Genomic DNA, 25,631 nt, shown 5'->3' with positions numbered 1-25,631 from the left:
GTAAGCTCTTGACCTAGTCCACGTCCACCGCCGGGCATCGGTCATTTCTCGAGCGAGTGGGAAACCGCCCGCCGGTGACGAGGTCTAGTGGCTCCCTTGTTGAATGTCGTCCTGCGGCACGGGCATGGTCGAATCTGCCTCAACGCTTCCAGAGACTGCTTTCAGGAGCGACTCACGGCTCCATCGCCGCGGCTGTTTCAACTCGGAAGCTTCTTGTGGCTATGTGTCTAGCTAGGTGTTTGCTTATATAACGACAAAAAGGCGAAGAAGATGCCAAAAAAAAAGTCTGCAGTAGGCTTGCCAGAAACCTGCCGCGACGCCATGTGCCCTTGGTCTGCATGCCCCCTCCCGTATGCTACTCCTCGGCCCCCTACCCTGATATGCGGTAGCGAAGGACATAGGGGAGAAGAAAGGGAGGTGGGGGGAGAGATGACCAAAACGAAACGCCCTGAAATCCGTTGTTGTCGTCGTCGTGGGACGAGTGTGGTGTATGCCCAAACGCCGATGCCGTTGTTGCCCACCCATACCAGTGCTAGTACTTGTTCATCAACAGATGAATGTCTTGCTCTCAAATGCTCCAAGATACTCCCCCCTCTGGTCAAATGTGCTTGCTTCGTATCATCGTCCTAAAATCCACCCATCATAGTCACAGTTGTCGTCGTCCTCTCCAGCTTTGCCTGCCTCTGTGGTTTCGGAGCCGGCCGGCCGGCGCATGGGCAACTTTGCCACAAGGGCAACCAATCAGTACCAGGTCGGCGGGATGGACCAGTGCCGGAGCATCGTGTCGACGGCCTTGTTCCACTCGTATTCAAAGCACGCGCCGAGCTGCGCCGCCTCGTCCGCCGAGGGCTCGCGACCTCCCCACATCTCGGGTTTCGCGGACTCGAGGGCGGCGTACCCAGAAACTAGACCGCTATTCACTCCCGTGTTGTCAGCCTTTTGGTCTTTTCTTTGCTTCTTGTTTTCTCTCTTTCTGCGCGCAAACTGGTACCGCGTGGACGTCTGCTGGGGTGTTCGGAGGCGTGCTTACTCTTCCTGGATCTTCATGAGGCATAGCCACGCGAGGTTCCAGCTCTTGTTGGAATCCGGGTCGTTGCGCACGCGCATGTGGGCGTCGTAAAGAATATCGCTGCAAAGTGGGTAGCTGCGCGTCAGGCCGCGAAGCTCCGTCAGGAACTGGTTGCTGTTGACATAGTAGTCCCAGGCCGAGGTCATGGGGCCTTGGAAGGCCAGGGCATCTTCCTCATTCTCGCATGTCGCCGCCACGCGCTCAATGCGGCAGAGCTCCGTCAGCGTGTTGACGCGGTGCGTCTCGAGGGATTCGATCAGTTGCTGGATCGAACGCTGTGGCGCGGGTCAGTGAGGGCGCCCCTCGAGGAGAAGATTGGGTATGGCCTGAAGATCTTGAAAGGGGCATGCATGTGCAGAGGGGGTTTGGATTCTAGTGACATGTGTGAGGGATGCAGTACAAAGAAGAGACCATGACTGACTTGAACCGCCCTTGGCTTTTTGCTGCTCTTGGAGCTGCGGTGGTGGCTCGATGATCCCCCTGAGCGGCCTGAACGTGATGAGGACATGCTTGTTGCTGAAGTGCGGGAACAAAAAGACGTTTGGGCAAGGGGGTTTGATGAAAAGGCAGTAAGGAGGTCTTCTAGAGTAAACGGAATGTCTTGTTCGAATTGTACTTCGAGACCAGGGAGGTTGGTGGTGTATCTGTGGGTGGGAAGGGAGCCAGGCTTCGGACCGGACGAGGTCGTTAATATATCCTGTCTCTTGACTTCAGGGTTGTGGCTCATCACTGTGGCCGTCCACCTCGGGGAAGCTCTTGAATTCGCAGAAGGTCCAAATGAGGTAGGCAGCTGAAGATGATCGTCCGCTCAATGACGTAGATAGGCGGCTGGCAAGTCAAAATAGCCGTCGAGTTCCTCAAGGGGTCTCCGCAGCAGATAATCCGGAGAGAGCGTATGACAATAGTGTGATTATGTGCGTCCGCGGGCCCTTTGATAACCGGCGGGGAGGTCAGAAAGGCTTGAAGACAAGTAGCACCGAGCAAGATATCCGGCAACGTCGGGTACTGGAGGCGAAGACTGTTTGATGCGGCCGTTGCATGATGTAAATGGCCTAAAGAAGAAGTGATTACAGTCGAGAGTGACAAGGGACAGTGGCAGTTGAAGGTAGGACGAGAGTGCGCAAATCACGCGTGCTAATGCCGAGGATCCACCCCTCTGATGACACCAATCGAGTAACATGAATTCTAAACACACATGATGCCACATTATGCCATCCGTGGCCGGGGCTGAGACTGGGGCTGATGGAAGGGGCATCGGGATGTGAGCCATGGGTACGACATTCCAAACGGAGTGCAGTCGAGCCACGATACGAACTAGATAGGGTGTGGGCTGGGCCCAGGAACAGCCGACGGGTGGTCTCCGTGATCCTGACCCCAACCAAGCCTCATCTGTTCCGAAGAACCGGCTGTGCATCGATTCTGGTCACTATCGAACATTCCCGGACATTCGATGGCTCATGACCCCGGAGTCCCAGATGTGTGCGGGCGGTCGATCCAGTGTGGTGGGCAGGAAAACGAGGTCGAAGTCGATGATTGGCTATAACGAGACAGGCATCGGTAAACAGGACTGCTGACAGAGCGAAACGTATTTTTGTCCAGAGTGCCTCGAGCTACCCTCGGCCTACGACGATAGTGAACAGAATGGGTCCGTACCCAGTAGTCGCAAAGGCCAAGCCGTGGGCGATGTCTGCTTCTGGGGTGTTGCGGGCCAGGCAGGGGTCATAGATGCAGCCCTACCATGGGTGAGAAACGACACTAGATGGGTCATAGGCTGCTCGAAGAGATACTCGGTGGAGAGTGAGAGAAGGTCCCTGGGTCCCAAGAAAGGCAACGTCAGATTTTAGCGGCGGGGGGGGGGGGGGGGGGGGGGGCCGTCCCTGTGACATGGGCTTAACGGCTGTTCACCATCCAACGAGCTCGCGAATCTGGTTGATCAAGTGAGATTGAGCGTGTACCCGGGGCAAGAACACATGTAGCGGCCGCCTCTGTGCTCGGTACGAAGGATGTATGGAGTCGGCAGAAGGCAGTGGCGCTGTTGCTGACCGGGTTCAAAGCTTCCTCTGGCAAACCGAAGAAACTACACTGGGCTTGTGCGACAATGACATCCAAGGGTGATTCATCGAGCATGCAGACACAACAACAATTGTATCGGTGGAGTGGCGAGCGGAGCGGTGTTTTGCTGTTGTGCCTTCGGACTCAAACGCGGTGAGGCAAGCGGACCGGGGGGATCGCCGGGCCACGGAGCGGACTTGTGGCGAATGTGGAGACTTCTTTGAATGACTGTCCAGAAGAGGCAAGTTTGACATTGAGATGGAATGACCAACCCGAGGCCTTGCCGGACTTGAGATACCCAACCTGTCTTGTTACAGACTGTGTTTGTAGCTCGCGTGGTGTGGTGTCATCCAAGACAACGGTTGCCCTGGTCTGAGTCGCAGATGCGGGGATGGGATGCTTCGGTAGGGCTGAAGGTCGAACAAGTTTCGCGAGGGATTGGTTGGTCAAATTGTAAATCAGCCGCCCCGCATCCCACTTCTCTCAACACTTGTGGAGGAGTCGACGAGGCATTTCCCCTGACCGGGATGAGGTGTTTGCACTAGAATCCAGACGCCCCAGCGAATGACGCAGTCATCGAGAATGGAGATGGTTTGCTTCAGGTTGGAGTTCTTGCGCGCTTATTCGGCGCTGCGAAAGGTCGGTGGTGATTCGGGCCTAGAACCCTGATGCAGCGGCCAAGCTCAAAATCCGGGCCTCGGGCGTTGGGGCATCGACCAATGATGCTGACGAGAGGTCGCTTCCTCGAAGATTTGATGCATGCTGCTGAAATCAAGGCTGGATGCAGCTTTGACATCTAGCCCTGTCTGAACAGATCGATCGAACGGATTGAGGCCGCATGAGGAGGCGGCCGGGCGATCGTGAACGACCTAGATAGACCACGGTGTGCAGAGACACTGAAATGAAAATCACAGCAGTAAGCGCCGAGCATGTGCCCCCGCTTGAAGAGTAAAGGAAGCTCGTGTTCAATTTTTGGCAAGGCAGACTTCGCTGATGCTCTGTGATCCGGACCGGCGGTCATTGACGGAAGAAGCGCCGTGCATGCGAAGGCGCGAAGAGGAACCAACGGGGAGACCGCAGATGGGCATGCATGGCCAGGAAGGGATGCTTAAGCGCGAGTCGACGTGGTTCTGGTTTGCTGTGTTACGCTGGGGAAAAGAGGAAGCAGCAACGGCAGGGAGGGAAGCAAGCGCGGGGACTAACTAACAAGAAACAAAAGTGGTGGAGCGTAGGATGTGGTAGAGTGACGTGATGGAGGGATGATGGGTGGATGATGGACCATGGACGAGGGGTGAATCATAATGCATACAGATACTGACAGGAGTGACCGACGACTGCGCCACGGCCGAGTGGATATACATCTCCACTGAATAAGCTCAGGCCCGGACCGACGCCCAATGGGATGAAGGATCTGTGGCTGGGGTGAATCCTGATTGGCTGCGGCTGTGGCTTTCTCCGAGTGGCTGCTTAAATGGTTATCCTTCTCTGAATCGGGACTCATCTTTCACGGAGGGAGCCCGCGCAGACATCCCCTGCGCCATGCCCTGCTTGCTTCCTTTCCGTTTCCTTGGTTTGTTTCCTCTCGCGACCTTGCAGTGCAAGACGGGCGGAACGGGAAGGGCACAGTTCCTTGCACCGATTGCAGTGTTCATCCACCAGCTCCTTCCGACTCTGGATCGTTTTCTTCACTGATTGAGTCCCGAACCCCCTCGTCTAGTTTAGTGTCTCTGCCGCAGGTAGGCATGACTGTGTGTGTAGCCTGTGCCGGCGCGCGACGGGACGAATGTCGCGCCGCCCAACACCTCACTCACCCAATACCTCATCCCGCGCGCGCCGGTCGTCGCCGAGACCACTGCCGGAGTTTGTCATCGGAGTTCGATTGCTCTGAAGCATGATAAACCCGGCTTATCATTAGGATACCCGTCATTTACACCAACCCTGCGCCAAGCCATCAACCCCCACGGCGGCCGACGATATGTCAGCGGTCGATATGCTGCGCTTTTGCTGTGTAAGCCATGCCAACCAAATCAGCATCGACACAGAACCACCATCTAGAATGCCCGCCTCGCCCGACACCGACGGCGAGATGCACGAGTGACACTTGCGGCTTACCCAAACAATGTGGCTCGTCAATGTTGTGGCTCACACCTCCCACTCTTGGATCTCAAATACCGATGCTGACGCGTGCAGCTGCCGTAGGATGTATCGCCGACCCGTCGCCCAATCTTAGAGCGGCCTCCGCTTTTCACCCACCTCACCGTGGGCCGGCTTTGTTGCCGAGATCACGCTGACCACCCCCGGAGAGCGCCGACACGATCAGAACGCCATCACAGACATCACTGCCCACCGCATACATTGTAGACTCCCAGCGTACGTGTGCTCGTGGTTCCTGCTCCTGGCGTCACTCGACACGTTTGTGTTACGCTGCCCGGGCACTCGGTATCATCACCCTCCATCACGATGAATGTGATGGTGTGGCCAGGCACCTGAAGCCCCCCTTCCCCCTTTCGTGCAATTTCGGGCAGGGCGTTTACGGAACTCGATGCCACAGGTTCGTATGCAGTCTTGGTCCAGGGTATGTATATCAACTTCACCTATGTACTTGCTTCCCAATTCGGCCCGTCTTTCACAGTACTTGCTTTCCGTGTATCCATCTTCAAGTCCATCTCGTCACCATGCAGTACTTGACGTGGTTGCTGCCATGTCCCCGGCTCTTCTCAAAGCCCCGACTATTCCGTTCGTTCAGGCAGCAGGTTGCTCGCCAGCTTCAACCTCGGCGGCAACGTCAGGTTTGGCGGCGTCATCGTGGCGGCCTGCCAGATGTCGCACGGGGTGTCGACGACCGTCGGACGCCATCCCTCGGGCCACCAGTTGTCGGGCATGCACTGCCAAGTCATCGGGTAGCAGTTCGAGATCTGGCTGTGGCAGGCCAGATATCCGTTCCAGTTGAAGACGATGCTGTCTGTAGGGCGTGGAATGATTAGTCCGAGTCCGCACAAAAGGTCAAAGGAAACATTCACCGGCTAGCTGGGTATACTTACTGACGTCGAGAGAGGACTCTTTGAAGCTACCGTCGAGTCTCGAGCACTGGCACTTGATGTGGCTTCCCTCTATGTAACAGTCCTTGCAGCTCTTCCAAAAGTTGCCCCTACAATGGCCTCGTCAGCAAGTGTTTTATCATCTCCAAAAAGGGAGTAATTTACCTTTCGCCATCGGCCTTGGGCCTGAGATCGCCGACCACATTGGCGATGCAGTCGTTCAGATTGAGGACGGTGAACCCCACGGTGCTGCAGAACTTGTCGTTGCAGTAGGTCGTGATGGAGCCGTCGCCGCGCAAGGTAAACTGCGGTCCCTCGTTGATGAAACCGCAGTCGTCGTCAAGGAAGCCAGCTTGGATGACCCGGTTGGCGCTGAGGGCGAGCAAAAGACCCCTGAAGGGCATGGGAAAACTGAATTTGACCATTGGTGGCTGAATGTCGTGCAAGATGCTCCAGCAACGAGACTCGTGGAAAGATGAGGTAGGGAGACGTAGTTAAGTACGCCCTCGGAGTACTCGACCAGGCTGGCTTGTAAACTTGGACATGAGGATAGTCTGGTCGGAACGGCGGAGAGCGGATCCAGAGATGCTCAACAAAGGATATGTGCAGCAAGCGACGGGCGACGGCTCGCGGTCGTACGCTTGCCATGAGCCAAGGCTTGTCATGGCATGACAAACTTTGGGCTAGAAAACCTTTGAGATGAATCTGTTGGCTGTCTGGGCCAAGAGCCCTATCAGTTGTGTAATGTCGCACGATGGGCCAAAGGCCAATGCCACAGACACTGAATGTAGGAATCACGCCGACTGTCAACACAGTGACCTCTTCCATTGGAAAGCCTGTTAGTTCCGTCGGCAGAGTCGTCACGCGAGGTTGCAAGGCCGAGAATGGGCATGGACGGGTTTCCTCTCGGGCAGTATCATTGACGCGTCGTCGACCCATCGATGTGTTGATGTATCAATATGGCCGCTTAGACCAAGCTTCTCGTCCCATGCTTCTCGGGTTCCACAAACGCAGATGTCTCGGGCACGCGGACGAGTGATATCATTCTTAGGTTCCACCAACGTCGTGTTAGAGTCAGCATTGACGGCGCGATTGTCTCGGGAGAGCCGTTCCCTGTCGCCGTCTGGTACCTTCACCGCCCCGACGTCCGTAAACTTGCAATCAGTTGATTGTTTTCACCAATACGAGAAAGTGAATGCAGTGCGAGACTCCTCTCGATGGCCCGTGAACTTCTCATCTCCCAGGAACACTGCAAGCTAGCACCAAAGCGTTCCTGTCGTCATGGTCTCTTGAAGTTTGAGAAATGACATCCATTCAAGATCGTTTTCTGCTCATCTGACAACGCAAAGCAACTCATGCAACCCCCGTCGGCGGGAACCGGCGTAACATATATACAAGTATCACAACACCTTGTACCGGCATGGTTTACTGCTCTCTTGGAGATCCATGCATGAGACCCGAAACCACCAAGCCGCTGAATAGAGACCGATCGGCTTCATTTGCACTCGGCCTGACATCGCCACCATCAGCTTCTCAGTCGTTGAACGATGATCTCATGTGCTCAACGGCTTTATAAACTCATATTCGTTGAAGTCGAACTTGTGAGCTTCAAATAATGCAGATCAAGAGGACTAATGCTAGTGAAAAGCATATGCTGGTGAAATCAAGGTCTGGAGTGACCATGGGAGTCCATTTGCTGCCTTGAGGCCAGGTCTGGAAGCAGACATTGATCACTAAAACAGCATCCTATCAGTGGCATCGTGTCCCTAACATTGAGGAAGCCGAGGGTTTTAAGTTGAATGTTGGGGGCAAAGTCCGCATTTGTCTACATCTGAAGGCCGTGCTCTAACCTCGGTGTTCCTTGATGTTGGTTCACGATCGCCTTACATCTGTCATTTGGCGTTATGTTGAGGCATCATACATATCGTGTTTTGTTCAAACGATGCAGCTCCACGGAACAGGAAAGGGTTGTGAATACGATGGTCGCCGCTCTAGCCCTCCGACCACAAGATGAAAACTCCAAGCGATGGAAAATATGCCCTCCTTTACAGGATCAGGTGAAGTAAGAAAATGAGAAGGAAAACTCTTCTCTTACCTCACCTCACCTCACCTCAACTAACCGCCTTTGAATTCCTTCTCCATCCCATCTCTCAGCACGCGCTGGGCACTGCAAATATCCGCACAAAAGCGACACGTCGCCGATTTTTTTCAAACACCAGACTTCTACATACAACTCAACAACTGCATAGCCAAGACGAAGCTCCTCGCCGTTTTCAGCATCATACTGGGCTTCATTGCCATGCTATCCAATGCGCAACCCACCTTCACCGACACAAGCAACTCGATTGGCTTCATCGCAGGCTCTTCCAAGTCCACCGAGACCACCGTCACTGTAACTCGTAACCACCCAGTCTTTGCCGTAACCCATTTGACCCTCCAGACTGTTGTCACCCCGGTCAAGAAGTCAAATTCGGCTAACGAGGGCACCTTGGCTATCCATCACCAGCCCACCGATACCTTCCTCCCCAGTCACTTCGACGCCAAGGCGGTTTTCAACACCGCACGCGAGTATCGGTCCGAGAAGCTTGACAATGGAGTTTTGCTTGAGGCAGTCCAGGGGGACGAAACCTCCCACGAAGAGGCAGATCAGGGAGACGAAGACTCCCTTCAGGCTGATCAAGGGAACGAACGCGGCCCCGGGAACAACACAGACGGCCACGAGAACGGGCCCCACTCCGCAGCCCGCCCTGTCCTCGATGGTCGCTCCCCCTCAGTCCCAAAGACCGGCGGCTTCGCAAAGACCTGCGCATCTAATTGGGTTGTCTGGGACCTCTGCAACACCATCTGGGCCAACTGCTGCGGCAGCGGCGACCGCCGCGACGCGCTCTCCTGGTCCGGTCTCAGTCTCGATCACATGCTCGGCAATGACCGCGGCGAACTTGTCTACCGGCCCGGCGGTGACTTCTCCTCAACTTGAGCCGGCTGCGCGCGTTGGGGCAGGACGCACCTCGCGTGCCGGTGCCTCGACGAGCGCGGCGAGTATCACGCCTCAGCCATCAACCTCGGTGGGTTTGATCTCTCATGAACGCCCCTTCCTACATGGCGAAGATGGATTGATGCTTGATGCGAAATGAGGGTGGAAGATTACTAACGATGATGGGTTCGCAGACAAATACATCGGTAACCATGACGGCCTCCTGTGCTCCGAGTACGAATGCGGCGTTCGCGAGAACCAGCCTCCCGGCGCCAATTAAGGCTCACCTCTTTTCGGGTCTGAGGTCCGATCATGGGCCTTTCTATCTATGGGGATCACAACCGCCTTGAGCTAGGATGGCAGATCGGGATAGACTTGGCACAACGAGAGCGTATACAGAATGAAGTTGATGAAAACGGGACGACTGAAGAAGGCACGGTTACGTCGATGGATCAAAATCGAAGAGCCAGCGAAATCGTAGACAGACACGGAAAGTAAATGAAACGGTTCTATTCGCCTTTATAAACAGACAATAATAAGCATGCGCAGATATGTCCAATCATCCTCATGACTCTTTGACGTGAACATTATCCAAGAAACATAAACACTCATGTTGACTTCTTGTTACTTCAATCATAACCATTGACAGTCGTTTGCCGATTAAGAACACAGAAGTACAGGAGCTACCAGCTACCCACCTTGGACAGCTGCCGGGAGCTCTCGCCGACGAGAAACGAGTACTCTCCGGACGTGACCATGACCCAATTTTGATGATGGACGTCCCAATAACTCAGGTCGCGGCGTGTCAGGTTGAATGTGACCGTCTTCTTCTCGCCCTTCTCCAGGTTGAACTTGTCGAACCCGCGAAGCACCTTGACCGGGAAGTCCACGCCGTGGACGTTCTTTGGGTAGGACAGGTACAGCTGGGGTACGACCTTGCCGGCGACGGCACCGGTGTTGGTCACATCCGCCTTGACCGTGACGTACGTCTCCCAGAGATCGGGGTTCCCGCCCTCCTCGCCGCCGGCTTCCGATAGGGGCTGCTTCACGTCGTAGCCTTCTGGGTAGGGGTACGGCTCTGTCGAGATGTCGTCAACAGTGTTCAGATAGGGGTAGACGTATTTGTCGAGTTTGCGGAAGCCATCGGGGAACAGGGCCTCGTTTTTGTTGGGGATCTTGTCGCTGAATTTCGGCGGCTCAGATCCGGGCGATGGGCGAGCCGCGGGCAGTGCGCTCTTGGGCTTGACACCCTCGACGACGACATTGGAGAAGTCGAATGTCGTGTACGACAAGCCGAATCCAAACTCAAAACGAGGCTCAATCTTCTTCTTGTCGAAGTAGCGATAGTCGATGTACAGGCCTTCGGAAAAGTCTTGCTGAGGCACAACACCGTTGGGGAGATACAGAATCTGCCCGCCTGGTCCGAAGTCCTTCAAAGACTTGGGGATCGTGTACGGCAGCTTGCCGCTGGGATTGACGTCGCCAAAAATGACATCCGCAAGTGCATTTCCGCTCTCTTGTCCAGGAAGATTGGCGTACAAGACCGCTTTGACGCCAGGGTGCTCGATCCAACGCTCCATCTCGACAGGTCCAACAGAGTGAATGACAACGACAGTATCGCCGCCCACCGAGTTTCCATCGCCCTTTCCGCAATTCTCGGCGACTCGGAGGATGAGGTCGTCTCCACCATTTTGTAACTTGAGATCCTTACGGTCCCCGCTGTTACCGCCCCAGGACAAGAAACCCTCGCCAGAATCCGCGTTGGCGAACACGAAGCAGACATCCTGGTCGTGCAGGATGGACGGGTCCTTCTTGAACGGAGGCGAGTTGGTGAGAAACTCGGACAGTTCGACCTTGTCGGACTTGAAGCCCTTCTTCAGAGCCTCCACTGGTGGTACCAGGTAAGGGAATTCAACCGCGCCACTGCCCCAACCGGAGCCTAAAGTGCCTTGGTTGCAGCCGCGATCCTTGCAGTAGTTGGGTCCGTTGCCGGGGCCGGCATCCTCGCCGAAAATACCAATCTTCAGCTTCCCTTCATGGCGCTTGCGTTTGGCGTCGACAAAGCCTTCTCTGCTGATGGGCAGTACGTTGTCGTTCTTCAGCAGCACCGTACCCTCGGCAGCAACACGGCGAGCGACGTCCGAGTGGTTGCTCTGCACGTTGACGTACTTGTTCACCTCGAACTGCGGCTGTGGGGTTTTGCTGCCGGGAGCAAGTGTCCCCATCTTGTCGTCGGTCCACGAGGAGAAGTTGGGAAGCTCGTCGGGGAAAAGCTTCTTGTCGTCCTGTCCCAACTGATACCATGAGGCAACGATGCGAACGGCCATGTCATCCAGTCTGTCGACGGGAACGGATCCGTTCAGAACAGCTTTGGTGAGCTCAGGGCCCCAAAGAGACTTGCCGTCTGCCCAGAAAAGCCCATCGCCAGGCATCGTCATGTCCAGTCCGGCCAACGCGCTACCGACGCCCGAGCGCTGTGCAAGCCAGTCGCTCATGACGAAGCCCTGAAAACCCATCTCGTCCTTCAAAATGCCGTTAATAAGCTTGGAGTTGTCGCATGCATACGAGTTGTTGACTTGATTGTACGAGCACATGACACTCGCAACGCCGGCCTTGACGGCGTCCAGGAACGGCCAGGCGTAAAGCTCATGCATAGCTCGGTCATCGATGTTACTGGAGATGGCGTTGGGCAGGCCCCATTCCCAGCTCTGGCGAAAGTGCTCTTGCTCGTTTGCCACAAAGTGCTTAATGGTCGCCATGACACCCTGTTCTTGGATGCCCTTGATGGTCTCGGCGGCAGCAATTCCCTGCAGGTAAGGGTCGGCGCCAAATCCCTCCCAGTTGCGGCCGCCAGCTGGCAAGCGGCCCAGGGGGCCGACGCATGGTCCCAGTAGGACATTTATCCCCTTACCCCGGGCCTCTTGTCCGTGTGCCTTTCCTCGCTCATACATCAACTCCTTGTTCCAGGTGGCGCCGACGGTAACGCCGGCGGGAAATGCAGTCGCATTGTCGGCGAATCGGATGCCCAGCGGCCCATCTTGCAATTGAAGCTGGGGGAAGCCGACATGGACGGCGGGGCCAGTCGTGCCGACAGCAAGACCCATCATCCAGCCAGTTCCAGTGGTGATGTTGACCTTCTCCGGCAGCGTCATCTTGGAAACCATCTCGCCGGCTTTCCTGTAGCTCTCGGCCCAGTTTTTGGATATACCACCTTTCGGGGTCGGATACCACGGCGGTGACAGGCCGGTGGGCGGCGCACCCTTGAACTTCTTATACATAACAGCTCCTCCAACGCTGATGACGATCCACATGATGAAAGCAAGAGCGACGACGAACAGACATAGTCGTGAACGTCCTTGGAACAGTCTCTTGAGCACTGCGAAGCAGCCGGTAGGCCTAGTGGAGAGGAAGGCGGGTTTCGGGAAGGACGATTCCTCCTTCTGGTTCTCTCGTGGGAGGTAATCGGTGGCATCGATGTCGGAGCCGTCTTCGGTATCGCGATCATAAGAGTGGCGGGACTTGTCGCCCAAGAGACCCTCTTTGCTGGGGTCCATGATGGGCAGCCGACGTGATTCTTTGCAAATCGTTTTCGGTAAGTGTCGGGTGGTTAGGTTAGAGTTGCTTGTAAGTCAGAAGCTCCCAGTCTGCGTAGAAAAGGGGAGTAGGTTCTGTGTCGAAGGAGCACACCAGGAGGGTCTAGCGACTGATTCCTGAAACACAGTACGAGGAGCAGACCATCGCTCAATGCGCCCCCAGATAACAAATCCAGGCGAATTAATCGGGTATGACAAGCGTAAGGAGGAAGTTGAAATGTTGGCGGACCCTATGGCGAGTCCGGCTGGGTTTGTATGAAAAGGCGGATGACTCCAGTAGTTGAGATTGAGATGGAAGAGAGACTGGCAAGATAGTTGAGGGGAAGAAGGTCGTCAGGTCTGTTCCCGTAGGTTTCGACTCGCAGCTCCTCCTGCGGCTTGTCCGACTTAGCGTCGACGGGCCCACGCTGCCAGGAACTCAACTTGGGGCACTTGGGGGACGACTCTGGGAGCAGCTTCAGGGCTGAAACAGTGGGGGAAGGGGGTCGAAAGCCAATGGGCCCACGCTTGGGCCGCTGCCCCTGTCTTACATGACGTCCATCAACTTTATGAGCCGTGGTGAGCAGAGAGCAGCAACCCGTCCGACTGATTCGCGCGGGGTCTCGGCAGCACGGGCCTAGCGTCCTTGAAGTACCAACCTGGCTGCGACAGTAGGGGCATGTACTAACCTACGTACCGGGAAAAAATACGAGACACCCAGAACCTGGCAGAATTGGAATTCCTAGTTGTTTCCCTGGCTTTGCCATCCAGCGATCTCCCATTTCTTTCGTGTTTCGTCTCGTCTGGAAGTATCCGATACCGACATCCCCACCCGCGGGCCGTTTTCGTCGCGGAACATGCAAGCAAGCAAGAATTGGGGGTCTTTCTAATCAATTTGCACGAGCGTGTATATGTTTCTCTAGAAGCCTGGCCAAACCCCCAACATCAACGGACTCGACAAGAAAATGTAATCAACCCGTCCTTGCTCTCGCTTAACCTTCCCCCCTAATTCCCGGCGCGACAGACATCGTGTCGCAACTTAAACGTTCATGACGATTGGCACATGTGGAAGAAAAGCGCCGGCAAGTTCTGTACCGATGCGAGAAACAGCAAAGCGCGAGGCGTGGGATCACTCATGGATCCGAACATCGTCCCAGTCAATCTTCGAGGCTCTGATTGACCACAAGTGTATTCGTCTCGTCCGATGGTCCCTCCTGATAAACTCTACTTGCATTCCGGTATTATGCGCCAAACACACAGCCTCAGTGACGGACACGCCTCGTTGCATTTCTCGCGCCTAGGCCAATCATTTGCCAGGTAATTGACCTGGTAGTTGGACAAGTAGCGGCGATGAATATCATGATAGCCCTCGTGGCATCTAACTCCTTCCATGTCGATACGGGTTCTTGGTTTGCGACGCCGCCGCGGTTCGCATCGATTCCGGCTGATAGCAAACGTGAAAGTGGGCCGGGGCATTCCCAATATTGTTTTATACTCAGGCCAATCCGTAATCAATATGCTATGGAAATACCCGCCGTATTACTGTTACCTTAAAGACACAGGAAAGAAAAAGGGTGAGAGAACAGCGGATGAGGGGTCGAGGGATCAAGGACCGATAGCTACTGAATAATAGGCAAGAATGGGTAAGCTAACATTCTTCGGTCCGGTCTATCTAGACTCCCCTTCTCTTTGCAACAAAAAACAATAAGACACAAGAGGTGGTCGCCTCATTTCTTAATGGGGAAATTTTGTCTAAAATAATGACGAAACAACGGCCTTAATAAGACTCTGCAACCAACCCCCTCTGCGATCAGTCTACTTCGAGACGGAGGGACACTACCGCATTAGTGGGCCGGGCTTCCTCCTCTGTTTCTTCTTCTTCTTCTTCTTCAGCAGGATTCCCGCGTTCGGAGCAATTCCCTGCGCCGGACAGCCTTTACTCTAATCCATGGGAAAGGGATTTTGTCGACCGTTTGAAATATTCTCGTTGCCGAGTTACGTGCGAGGAGACGAATAGAGACGAACAGCGTCGCTGGATTGGTAATTCGGGCATCAAGAGCCCTTCGCGGCGGAGCGAAAAAGATGAGGTACGGAGCCCCGTGGTACGTACTCTTACGGAGATTGGAGGCAACAGTGGAGATGACAAGCACAGATGGGCGAATCAGATGTCTCTGATAGGGAACGGGCAAAAAAAAAACCAGGACAAGTCCCTTACTCCGTACGCAGCGTAAAAAATTTCACATGGGCCAAGGATGCGATTCTGCTGGTGGATAACAAGGGACAAAGAGGGGTGTAGAGGGGTGAAAATTCGCGCCCAGATACGCCCAATCCAAGAAAAAAATTGTGTCGCAACGGGAAACCTCCCAGCTGCTGACGACCTACACACACACAACTCGGAGTCCAGGAGAGAGGACAAACGAGCGCATTTTCTTCCTCCTTCGAAATCGCAGAAGCGAGGTCCCCTCTTCACACCTTCTCTCCTTCTCCATTCTTCTCTCTCTCTCTCTCTCTCTCTCTCTCTCTCTTCCTCCCTCCCTCTCCCTCATTCTTGCACAGAGTGTTGGCTGCCATTTCCATGCCTCACCCTGTAACCCCGCCCTTATCGCAGCAAGAACAGCAAGCGACGATGACCGTCGTGGCCAAGGGCGATGCCCCTCCCCCGCCATCCCAAGAGGAAGTTTCCGCCTTCCTGACCTCCATCTTCACAGCCACCACCTCCGCCGCTTCGGTCGATGCCGCATACGGTCTTTGCGAAGTCTTGAACAACACGGTCGGGTTCGCTGGCCTGCACCAATATGGAATCCTCGCCGAGGTCAAGAAGGCCGCCGCCAACAAGAAGTCCCCGCAGCTGCGCGAGTCTGCTCAGAACCTGCTCGGTGCCCTCTTTGAGCGCATGCCCCCCAAGTCGCCCTTGAGCGAGGTCGTCTTCCTGCTCCAGGATGGCGGCGTGGTCCCCTGCGCTCTCGACGCCCTCGCCGACAAGGGCTCCGTCGTTCGCGAGTCTGCCCAATATGCGCTGGACGCCCTCTTCAACAACCTGAGCCCCGAGGCTCTCGTCGTCGGCCTCCTCCCCGTCCTTCACACCTACCTCACCAAGAAGACCGGAAAGTGGCAGGGAACTGCTGCCGCTCTCCTTCTGCTGCAGAAGATCGCCGACAAGGCCAAGCAGACCGTCGGCTCCACCCAAGAGCAGGCCGAGGAGCAGGATGTTCTTCGCGAGACCATGGGCACCAAGCTCGCCGGTCTCATCCCCCTCGTCGAGGGCGGAATGCACGACCTCAAGTCCGAGGTCGAGAAGCAGGCTGTCCAGACTATGACCGCCCTCACCGGCATCATGTCCAACGACGACGTCGCTCCTCGCATCCCCCTCCTTATCGATACCATGCACCACCCCTCCACCGAGACCCTGCGCAAGGCTATCCACGCCCTGTCCATGACCACCTTTGTCGCCATCGTCACCTCTCCTGTCCTCGCTCTCCTGACTCCCCTGCTGGAGCGTTCCCTCAACACCCCGACCACCGCCCAGGAGGTCCTCCGCCAGACCGTTGTCGTCGTCGAGAACTTGACCAAGCTGGTTCACGACCCTATCGAGGCCAGAACCTTCCTGCCCAAGCTGCAGCCTGGTGTCAAGGGCGTCTACGACCGCGCCTCCCTTCCTGAGGTCAGAGAGTTGGCCAAGAGAGCGCTGGACGTCATCGAGAAAGCCATGGGCGACGACAAGGATCTCATCGAGCGTGTCTCTGGCGACGATGTTGCCAAGATCCTCGAGGCCGAGATCAAGAAGAACGGCGGCCTGGCAAACGCCGACGCCTTCAAGCTGGCCCGCCCCTACATCTGCGACCAAGTCGCCGAGGACGTCAACCACCGTTTTGTTCGTCGCATCTCTGCCAGAATCTCCCCTTACCTGCAAGCTCTCCTGAATAACCCCGCCGCCACCACTGCCGTCGCCGAGGGTGTACAAAAGCACTACGTTGAGGAGGATGAGCGCAAGTACGGTGTCCCTGAGAAGGAGGACGATGGTGAGACGGAGATTGTCAACGCTCACTTCTCCCTGGCCTATGGCGGTATGCTGCTGCTGTCCCACACCAACCTGAGACTCCTCAAGGGTCACCGTTACGGTCTCTGCGGTCGAAACGGTGCCGGCAAGTCTACGCTCATGCGCAGTATTGCCAACGGCAAGCTGGAAGGCTTCCCCCCTCAGGACGTCCTCCGCACTATCTACGTCGAGCACAACCAGGGTGAGGATGCCGACATCAGCATTCTCGACTTCGTCCTAAAGGACTCTGAGATTGAAGCGCGTGGTCGCGACAAGGTCATCGAGGTTCTCGCCGAGTTCGGTTTCACCGACGGCCCCGACGGCCGCCAGTCCCACAAGGTTGGCTCTCTGTCCGGTGGATGGAAGATGAAGTTAGCCTTGGCTCGTGCCATGCTCAAGGGCGCCGACGTCCTGCTGCTCGACGAACCTACCAACCACTTGGACGTTGCCAACATTGCCTGGCTCGAGACCTATCTCAAGACCCACCCCGACATCACCAGTTTGATCGTTTCCCACGACTCCGGTTTCCTCGACAACGTCACCACCGACATCTACCACTACGAGCCCAACAAGAAGCTGGCGTGCTACAAGGGCAACCTGGCCAACTTCGTTAAGCTCCGCCCCGAAGCCAAGAGCTACTACACGCTCTCTGCCTCCCAGGTCCAGTTCAAGTTCCCGCCCCCCGGTATCTTGACCGGTGTCAAGTCCCTGACCCGCGCCATCATTCGCATGACCGGCGTCTCCTACCAGTACCCCAAGGCCCCCAAGCCTTCCCTGAGCGAAGTCACTTGCCAGCTTACTCTGTCGTCCAGAGTGGCCATCATCGGTCCTAACGGTGCTGGCAAGTCTACCCTCATCAAGATTCTCACTGGCGAGGTAATTCCCACCACCGGCAAGGTAGAGAAGCACCCCAACCTGCGTATCGGGTACATCAAGCAGCACGCTCTCGAGCACGTCGAGATGCATCTCGAGAAGACGCCCAACCAGTATCTGCAGTGGCGTTACGCCAACGGTGACGATCGCGAGGTCCACATGAAGCAGACCCGCATGCTGTCGGAGAAGGACCGCGAGCAAATGGACAAGCTCATCGATCTCAAGGACGGCAAGTCCGCCCGCCAGATCGAGACCATTGTCGGTCGTCAGAAGTACAAGAAGACCTTCCAATACGAAGTGTAAGTGTCCCTGCAGCCCCGCAGCAGCTAGATCACGAGTCACTAACACGATAGATAGCAAATGGCGCGGCTACCTGCCCAAGTACAACACCCAGGTCTCCCGCGAGACCATGATTGAGTGGGGCTTCTCCAAGCTCATCCAGGAGTTCGATGACCACGAGGCTTCTCGCGAGGGTCTCGGTTACCGCGAGCTCCAGCCTACTGTCATCTCCAAGCACTTTGAGGACCTGGGCCTGGACCCCGAGATCGCCAACCACAACGAGATCGGCTCGCTGTCCGGTGGCCAGAAGGTTAAGGTCGTCATCGCCGGTGCCATGTGGAACAACCCCCATTTGCTGGTGCTCGACGAGCCGACCAACTTCTTGGACCGTGACTCCCTCGGCGGTCTCGCCGTCGCCATCCGCGAGTTCAAGGGTGGTGTCATCCTCATTTCTCATAACGAGGAGTTCGTCGGCGCCCTGTGCTCCGAGCAGTGGCACGTCAACGACGGCCGCGTCGCCCTCCGCGGCAACGCTGCCATCAACCTCGGCTCGTTCGAGGATAGCAGCGCGCCTGGCAGCGCCATCGCCTCGACGGTCGCGTCAAGCGTCGCCAACAGTGCTGTCAACAGCGCCGTTAACTCGGGCGCTGAGGACAACTCGGAGATGAAGTTCCGCGCCCGCAAGAAGAAGAAGAAGACCAAGAAGGAGCTCAAGGAGCAGGAGGTCCGTCGTCGTCTCCGCCACATTGAGTGGCTCAACAGCCCCAAGGGAACCCCGCACCCTGCCGACACGGACGACGAGGAGTAAAGTCCGAGTCCCACGACATTGACGATAATATGAGCGCTTCTTCTTGATCTGTTTTTTGTTTGTGTCGGGCAGAAAGGAGGTGACCGCCCGCCCTCGGTCGACCTCTCTTTAGACAAAAAAGTTGGGATTTTGCTTTTCAGATATCTTGGGGGATAGAGTGCGAGACAGACAGACACACTGAGGCGGTGCTGCTAACGGCAAATGATTGCCACGGCAGAAACAACCCGAGGAACAGAAACAAGGGCCCCATAGGGAAGGGGAAGGGGGCCGGGCCAACCTCGTGTGTTTAGACCGGTATTAGAAAGGCGTTTCTGCATATAGACGGGAATGGGAATTGGGCAGGACTATTATTCTTCAGCTTTCACTCCTGTTGTTGGGGTTTCCTTTTCTTTATTTTCGCCCTGTTTTTTCGCCTCTTCTGTTTCCTAGATTGTCAACATGGGCATGACAAGACAAAACCAACCAGCCTGGCCTAGATAGCTGCTATTCTGAACGATGGAACGACTTTGATCCGATCCCAACTTGTGCCTCTTAGTTCCGGTGTTTGTTGTGACGACGTGATGGTCGAGGAGGTCTCGCATTGATTCCATGCTGCCTATCTCTTGGCTTGAACCGGTTCGTCATGACTTGACCGACACCGCTGTGCGCAGTCACGAAATCTCCCCTCACCAACTGAACCTCGGGCCAAACCCACAATACCATAGTCAACTGCCGAGACACAAACATACTCAGGTACGAAAATGTAATAGACGTCTAGAAGCGTTGACAGATGAAGTAGCTGCAGTTTAGTCGTTCTGAAGTTTTGTTTAAATTTGTCTTTCTGGAATGAAATGCCAACATTCGGGCGTGTCTGTCTGTCTTTAACTGTCGTCTACCTCATACCTATTTGTTCGTGGTCCAACCCATATTGTCCTGTCCTTTTGGCACCGTCTGTGGTCACCAACCATATGATCATAAGTATTAAGCTTTACAATACAAGCTCGCAAAATATTTTGCATGATATCTTCAGATATATCGAGAGAAAAAGAAAATCAAGATCGGGAGCCCCAATCGTCATGTGTCGTGATGGGCTTCGATGAAGATCTAGGTATCAAAGGCCCCCCTCGCGATCGCAACTCCGTCCCATGTCTATACCGATGCGAGAAACGCCCACTATACAATGTTTGGTCGCGCCTCGTAGGGCCCGTGAAAATTATGACACGCAATGAATTCACTGTGGCAGGTCGTTTACCACGAGAAGGTCATGAGCGCCGGGTTGAGTGCGATGGGCAGAAGCAAGTGGCTGGCCGAGACGGTAGCCATAGGCAGGATGGCAACGAAGTCCGTAATCCGCCAATCGTGGGGGATGAATGGCGCGACGGCCAGAATGATCATACCAGCGATGAAGACGCAGGAGAAGATCATGGAGAATTTGAACTAGTTGGAAAGCGTTAGCCGAGACTCGGACAAGACAGGGGCGATTGGGCGTTGGAATTGGGTGGACATCAGTAAGCACCAGAGGAATGTGGGGCAGCCTGATGACATGGACAAGGGAGGAGGGATGAATAGATATAAGAAGAGCATACCTTTTTCAAAACCTTGGGCACCTCAATGAAGAAGTTAGAAAACTCGGCTTCCTTGGAGGTCGAGCCCCACGACATGTCGATCTCGAACATATGAGCCAGGAGAGCCTGGCTTACGTGCAGACTCAGACCACCAAGGAAAATGGCGAGGAGGAAAGTCCACTTGATGTTCTCGAAGAAGGCCCAGAGCAGGCTCTTCTCACCAACGCGGTAGCGCATGATGGCCAGAGCGACGTTGCCGAGGCCGTTGAAGACGATGATGATGGAGAACCAGACCTGCCACGAGTCGACGTAGTACTTGTCGAGGTACCCGTTGTACCAGCCCATGAGGAAGTAGTTGACCGACGTCATGATCCAGGCGGCGCCAATGGCATAGTAGGTGCCAATGTACGACACGACAGTGATCTTGGAGGTGAAGCGGATATTGCTAAAAAGAAACTTGCGGAACAGCGGAGTGAAGGGACCTCTCCAGAGCCAGGTGCGGATGGGGTGGAAGAGAAGCTCGTTGCAGCCATATGCGTACTTTTCCCAACGCGCAAGCTCGTCGTACACGGTAAGAGACACGCCCTCCTTGAAACCTTCGCCGGCCCAGGCAGCTAAGCGGATGATGTAGCCATTGCACTGGAGACGAAGCGACATATCAAAGTCCTCGGACACGTGCGACTCGGACCAGAACTTCTCGTAGCCGTCCTCGTCAAAATAGCCGACCTGCTGAATGGCGCTCCAGCGGAGGATGGCGTTGTGGCCGACAAAGGGAGCGACATCACCGTTGGAGACGGTGTAGCGGATGGCGCTGTAGATGAGGTTGGTGAAGAAAGTAATGCCGTTCTCGAAGTAGGTATGGACGACCTGCATGACGCCCGAGGAAAACTGCATAATACCAACATCGGGAGACTGCTCCATCTCAGAAACAGCGTCCAGGAAGCAGTCGGCGGGGACTTGAGTGTCGGAATCGATGATGAGAATGTAGTCACCGACACGAATGTTACCGTCAGCCCAGGCACGGCCGTCTTCCTCGAGAACCTCCTTGAGGGCATGCTCATAGGCCTGGGCTTCGTCGTGCTGGGTCCATTCGACGGGGCGAGATATGGCCTGGAGCTTCTCTTCGACCTTGAGGGAGATCATCAAGCCAAAGTTCATGTTGGACGCCTTCTTGAACTTGCCCTTGCGGGTGAAGCCGTTCTCGCCGTGTTTGGGACGGGCGACCCAGCCGATGCTGTTGTCGGCGTAGAACTCGATGCGCGCGCGGCGCTCCTCCTCAGAGATCAACTGGAGACCGTCGTCGTTCATGAACATGTTGGCGGAGCCACCTTGGAGTTCGTAGGTGGACATGGCCTGCTTGATGGACTTGACCGTAGGGACAATGACACCGGCGAGACCCTCCTTGTATACGGGGCACTGGACGGTGACGTGGGGGAGGACCGCGCTCTGCAGTCTAGGGGGAGGACGGGCCGAGTAGAACTTGGAGTTGATGGTCAGTTGGCGAATGGGCCCGAAGATCTGGGCCAAACAACCAACAATGACCTGGGCGAAGAACAGCGTGAAGAAGATCTGCAGCGGGAAGAGGGCAACGAGAGCCAGACGCAGGTACTCCCCGTCAACAGATACCTCAATGGCGAGTTGCCTCCAGGCGGCACCGAGCGAGACGACGACGAGTACGAGGGTAATGGACACCAAGTAGGTGTTGAGAAGGTGAACGGGCCGTTTCTCGGGCTTGATCTCGCCGCTCTCCTCGTCGATCTCGTAATCGGCAACGTTGGGGCCTTTCTTCTCGTCGCCCTCGTCCTCATCGGCGCCGGCTTTCCAGACTAGCTCCATGAGCTCCGACTCGATAGCCTTGGCTCTCTGGACGAGATGCAGCGCATCGTCGTCCCAGACCACCAGAAGCCCTTCGGCAGCAATGAAAGCCGCGAACTGGTGCTTTCTCGCTCTGGGGAGATCCTCGATGGTGGGCAGGATCTGTACCCTGAGACCGTTCATCAAAGGGACGTCAACAGCGTCCGGAGACCATTGAAGAAACGTCTTGATAACACGAGAGTTGACCGTCATGGAGCATTGGACATTGAGGGCGGCGCAGGCCTCAGCGAACGGGGAGTTGCCAAGCTGCGGCGGGCATGCCATGTACTGGCCTCTGGCCTTACGAAGAAGCACACCTTCAATCTCGCCAGATCCGTCACTGACCCAGAGATGAGAGCACTGTTGCTGATAGAGGTAGTTGACCATGACCTCGTGCTTGATGTCGTCTAGGAACATGGAGCTGCCATTGGAATGCGTCGAACGGCCGGAAACGGACTGGGGCCTGGAGTTGTAGCGAGGTGTGGGCGGTTGAAGCTCCATATCGTTGGTGCTCGACCTGACGGATGGACCTTTCTCCATCATAGGGGCCGTGTTTGAGCGACTGGGCTGGGGCGGACTGCCACCGCCGGAAGCTTCAGGCTTCTCGGACTTGAAGTAGCCACCGATGCCCATCTTGTTGAGAATTGTGGGGGTAGAGAAGCGTCCTAGAGTCGCGAAGAGGCTTGCGAGTGAAGTAGGAGAGACTGCCTACTCAGCAAGTCGTCAGAGAGTCGTCGGCCAAGTGGCGGCACGATTCGAGCTACATAGAGCTTGTTAATACTGCTTCTGTCACAAACTCGCTCCCAGTGGAGTTGACACGGCAGGACGGAACAGTACCTCTGGAAGTCACGCAAAAGCAATGCGGTGTGTGCTGCAGTGTGCTGCAGTGTTGTAGCACGAAGCGAGCAAGCAGAAGCTGTAACAACAGACGTCGAGTCCAAAGTTAGATGAGATCAAGTCGAGTTGAATATCGGTGGAATTGCAGTAGTAGCGAGTGTACAGGCTTCCGAGTGGAGCCAGAGGTGCTGAGGAGCGATGGTATGGAGACGTTCAAGCTACCATTGATCGAGACGCCGGGGGGATGTCGGGATCGAGACGAGTTAAGTCTCGTCGAGGAATGCGGACCGGAAGGCAAGCAACGACAAGCCTAAGAGGATGCACAGGGGAGTGCGAACCTCGGGGTCTCTGCAGAGGGCGCCTTGGGGGTTAGTCTGGGAACGATCTCGAGGGATGAACGAAGGGAAGACAAGCGAGACGTGTTGGAAGACGAGGGAGGGATCAAGAGTATATTGAGGGGGAGAAAGACACCAGCACCGTGAGCAGAGCGCGAGCGGCGAGCAACAGGACCAGACCAATCGGGGAAAGCGCCCATTGAGCCTCGCCAGCACGGCTAGGGGTGCCAACGGATAGCGCAGTGAACCGGTCCTTGGAGGCAAAAGTCCGGCGGTGGACAGGGGGAGGAGAAGCGCAGCGTGGTGGTGGTGTGTGGGTGCAAGTGAGTGAGTGGGTAGTCGGTTGGGCAACTTGAGCTTGGCCAGACCTGAGCAAAGGGCTTAGGCCCGTACGGATAGAGGCCGGGGCTAGAGGGGGTGGTAGGATGCAGATACGGTACGGACGGACGCCTCGACACGCTGTTGCCGAGGAGCGAACGAGACGGACGGTGAGGGGGATAGGACGGGATGGGATATGGGAAATGGGATATGCAAGAATCGTCCCGGTGTGAGCGGACGGACGGGTACGGTACCTTTTGCGCGGCGAAGCGAGACGAGCCAAGATTTTGGAAACTGGGAATGGAGGAACTGGCAACGGGAAGATGACGGATGTTCGAGGGGGGAGGACCTCTTCGCAGATGTGCATCCGTTGCTACAAGGAAACGGTTCCAGCGCTGGGCTCGGTGTTGGCAGGGTAGGGTAGGGGTAATTAGCAACCGTGTGCTCGGTATGGTCGGCGATGTCCACGCTGGTGCTGGATGGAACTGGAACTGGAACTGGAACTGGAACTGGAACTGGAACTGGAACTGGAACTGGAACCAGAGCTAGCTAGGATCACGACTGAGATGATGTACAAACGAGGGACGAGGAGAGACAGTGGGTGAGTGAGGTTGGGAGGAGGTCAGGAGGATATGGTTCAAAAAGTGGCAAAAGGAGGTATTGAAGGGGGGATGGGAAAAGAAAGAGGCGCTCGTAATAACAACTAACAAAACGTCAAAACCCTCAGTCATGTTACCGTCTCTCTCTCTCTCGCTCTCTCTCTTTCTCTATTTCTTTCGGGGTGGAAATGAGAAAAAGGGCGACCAAGAGCCAGCGAATTAATGGGAGGGGACTACGTGCTGCACTGGGAACTGGGGACAGAAGGCCGCAGTGGAAATTGGCAACTTGACTCCAACTGGCTTAGCCTACAGAATGATGGAAGGGGAGTCCTCTGTACAGAGTCAGAATATACCACATACAAATAACAGGTACTGTACAAATGGAGAATAATAAGAGAACTAGGAGATGGGTGGTGGCGGGAGCTTACTGCCTTCTGAGAACTGGGACAGGCCTGGGGCTGGACTGAGGACATCGTAGCTGCCAAGGGGCAAGGAACTGTTCCGTGTGTGCTGAAGGGGAAGGTGCAAGTGAAAATATTGTGGATAAACAAACACGACAAGGAACAAGGGAAAGGGTGGAAGAAGGTGACTTGTGTACGTACCTACCGAAAGTGCCCACCTACCTACTAACCTTACCTAGTGTGTTAGTGTGTGGTGTGGGAGGTTTCCAGGAGTGGGGCATGGTTTTGTCGGGGTCAGGGGTCAAAGGACTCGACAAGGATAGAAAGAGGCGGCCCACTTTGGCTCCTCTTACTTTTTAGCGTGCCGTAGCGCTGCGCCTGTGCCTGAGCCAGTGTCTTCCGCTGGCCTGTGTGCCTTTCTTGGATGGTTGGGACTTGGGTAGCGCTAGGCGGCCCCGGGAGGAAACCGCCGTTCTGCCCTACTAGCTGCCACCCAGGGCACGAATACTCTCAGTGTTGGCTAGCTGCTGCTATGTATTCGTACACTGTGCGTATCTTTATCTTTTCCGTCAGACTCACCTTGGGCCTCCCATGGCTTCGGCTCACGGCTTCGTTTGGGACTTTGGCTTTGATAATCAAGAGCCACACGAGCGACGACGGCGTGGCCTGGCGATTGCGCGGTTGTCGGGGAGGCGCTCTGCCATTTTTACCCGTAATCCACCTCTTGGCAGTCGTCTCGTTGTCATCCCATGCACCTCCAAGCAAATAGGCCTCTTTTTCTGTTTTTACGCCCTGTCCCCATGCTCGACAGAGTCTTTGTCCAACCAACTTGTCTGACGTACACAACACGCGTTGGAGCCGCATTCCCGGGTCCGCGAATTCGACGGCCTCAAGATCGACATGGCCTATCTGCCAAACCCGAAGCCGAGCCGTGTCACTGACCACCGTCCCGGGCCATACACCGAGTCCACGCTGGTATCGTTGCTGCTTGGCATGTACCGGCTTCTTTCTGCTCCTCTCACCGTCAATTCCCTGCCGCACT

The 25,631-nt window shown here is 55.6% G+C and overlaps 7 protein-coding genes across 7 annotated transcripts; 3 read left to right on the top strand and 4 right to left on the bottom strand.

Moving 5' to 3' along the window:
• Positions 1–278: 278 nt before the first annotated feature.
• Positions 279–3,502, bottom strand: CDEST_07664 (uncharacterized protein). The gene is made up of 3 exons (XM_062923823.1): positions 1,491–3,502; positions 1,031–1,344; positions 279–913 (listed from the first exon to the last, which is right to left on the bottom strand). Exons 1-3 carry the CDS (start codon positions 1,794–1,796, stop codon positions 742–744), a joined length of 792 nt encoding a protein of 263 aa, XP_062779874.1. The 5' UTR covers positions 1,797–3,502; the 3' UTR covers positions 279–741.
• A 1,634-nt stretch (positions 3,503–5,136) lies between these two features.
• Positions 5,137–5,585, top strand: CDEST_07663 (uncharacterized protein; the record flags this gene model as incomplete). Its single annotated transcript, XM_062923822.1, has 2 exons — positions 5,137–5,258; positions 5,354–5,585. The coding sequence occupies 2 exons, from the start codon at positions 5,137–5,139 to the stop codon at positions 5,583–5,585; spliced, it is 354 nt and encodes a 117-aa protein (XP_062779873.1).
• Positions 5,586–5,850: 265 nt separating this feature from the next.
• On the bottom strand, positions 5,851–6,584 carry CDEST_07662 (Putative cyanovirin-N; the record flags this gene model as incomplete). The annotated part of the gene is made up of 3 exons (XM_062923821.1): positions 5,851–6,083; positions 6,163–6,269; positions 6,325–6,584. 3 exons carry the CDS (start codon positions 6,582–6,584, stop codon positions 5,851–5,853), a joined length of 600 nt encoding a protein of 199 aa, XP_062779872.1.
• Positions 6,585–8,138: 1,554 nt separating this feature from the next.
• Positions 8,139–9,413, top strand: CDEST_07661 (Putative cyanovirin-N; the record flags this gene model as incomplete). Its single annotated transcript, XM_062923820.1, has 4 exons — positions 8,139–8,221; positions 8,314–9,116; positions 9,138–9,224; positions 9,328–9,413. The coding sequence occupies 4 exons, from the start codon at positions 8,139–8,141 to the stop codon at positions 9,411–9,413; spliced, it is 1,059 nt and encodes a 352-aa protein (XP_062779871.1).
• A 208-nt stretch (positions 9,414–9,621) lies between these two features.
• On the bottom strand, positions 9,622–13,061 carry CDEST_07660 (Putative glycoside hydrolase, family 3, glycoside hydrolase family 3 domain, immunoglobulin). Its single transcript, XM_062923819.1, has one exon. The coding sequence runs from the start codon at positions 12,685–12,687 to the stop codon at positions 9,817–9,819; it is 2,871 nt and encodes a 956-aa protein (XP_062779870.1). The 5' UTR covers positions 12,688–13,061; the 3' UTR covers positions 9,622–9,816.
• A 2,003-nt stretch (positions 13,062–15,064) lies between these two features.
• CDEST_07659 (Putative chromo/chromo shadow domain, AAA+ ATPase domain, armadillo-like helical, ABC transporter) lies at positions 15,065–19,252 on the top strand. The gene is made up of 2 exons (XM_062923818.1): positions 15,065–17,913; positions 17,972–19,252. The coding sequence occupies exons 1-2, from the start codon at positions 15,281–15,283 to the stop codon at positions 18,699–18,701; spliced, it is 3,363 nt and encodes a 1,120-aa protein (XP_062779869.1). The 5' UTR covers positions 15,065–15,280; the 3' UTR covers positions 18,702–19,252.
• A 243-nt stretch (positions 19,253–19,495) lies between these two features.
• Positions 19,496–23,375, bottom strand: CDEST_07658 (Putative glycosyltransferase 2, nucleotide-diphospho-sugar transferase). The gene is made up of 3 exons (XM_062923817.1): positions 22,937–23,375; positions 20,267–22,859; positions 19,496–20,117 (listed from the first exon to the last, which is right to left on the bottom strand). The coding sequence occupies exons 2-3, from the start codon at positions 22,730–22,732 to the stop codon at positions 19,929–19,931; spliced, it is 2,655 nt and encodes an 884-aa protein (XP_062779868.1). The 5' UTR covers positions 22,733–22,859; positions 22,937–23,375; the 3' UTR covers positions 19,496–19,928.
• Positions 23,376–25,631: the final 2,256 nt, after the last annotated feature.

The sequence above is a fragment of the Colletotrichum destructivum genome, chromosome 5 (genome assembly GCF_034447905.1).
Source record: "Colletotrichum destructivum chromosome 5, complete sequence".
Classification (NCBI taxonomy): Eukaryota; Fungi; Ascomycota; class Sordariomycetes; order Glomerellales; family Glomerellaceae; genus Colletotrichum; species Colletotrichum destructivum.
The sequence above is the reverse complement of the archived record's forward strand: the minus strand, read 5'-3'. Positions and strand labels throughout refer to the sequence as shown.

Bases quoted from the DNA above. Each gene is read 5' to 3' on its own strand.
- CDEST_07660 (XM_062923819.1), bottom strand. From the start codon at position 12,687: ATGGACCCCAGCAAAGAGGGTCTCTTGGGCGACAAGTCCCGCCACTCT.
- CDEST_07664 (XM_062923823.1), bottom strand. From the start codon at position 1,796: ATGAGCCACAACCCTGAAGTCAAGAGACAGGATATATTAACGACCTCG. The intron at 1,345-1,490 runs GTCAGTCATGGT...CCCGCGCCACAG, and splicing joins AAAAGCCAAGGGCGGTTCAA to CGTTCGATCCAGCAACTGAT. The intron at 914-1,030 runs GTAAGCACGCCT...GGGAGTGAATAG, and splicing joins CTCATGAAGATCCAGGAAGA to CGGTCTAGTTTCTGGGTACG.
- CDEST_07658 (XM_062923817.1), bottom strand. From the start codon at position 22,732: ATGGGCATCGGTGGCTACTTCAAGTCCGAGAAGCCTGAAGCTTCCGGC. The intron at 20,118-20,266 runs GTATGCTCTTCT...CTTTCCAACTAG, and splicing joins TGCCCAAGGTTTTGAAAAAG to TTCAAATTCTCCATGATCTT.
- CDEST_07659 (XM_062923818.1), top strand. From the start codon at position 15,281: ATGCCTCACCCTGTAACCCCGCCCTTATCGCAGCAAGAACAGCAAGCG. The intron at 17,914-17,971 runs GTAAGTGTCCCT...CACGATAGATAG, and splicing joins AAGACCTTCCAATACGAAGT to CAAATGGCGCGGCTACCTGC.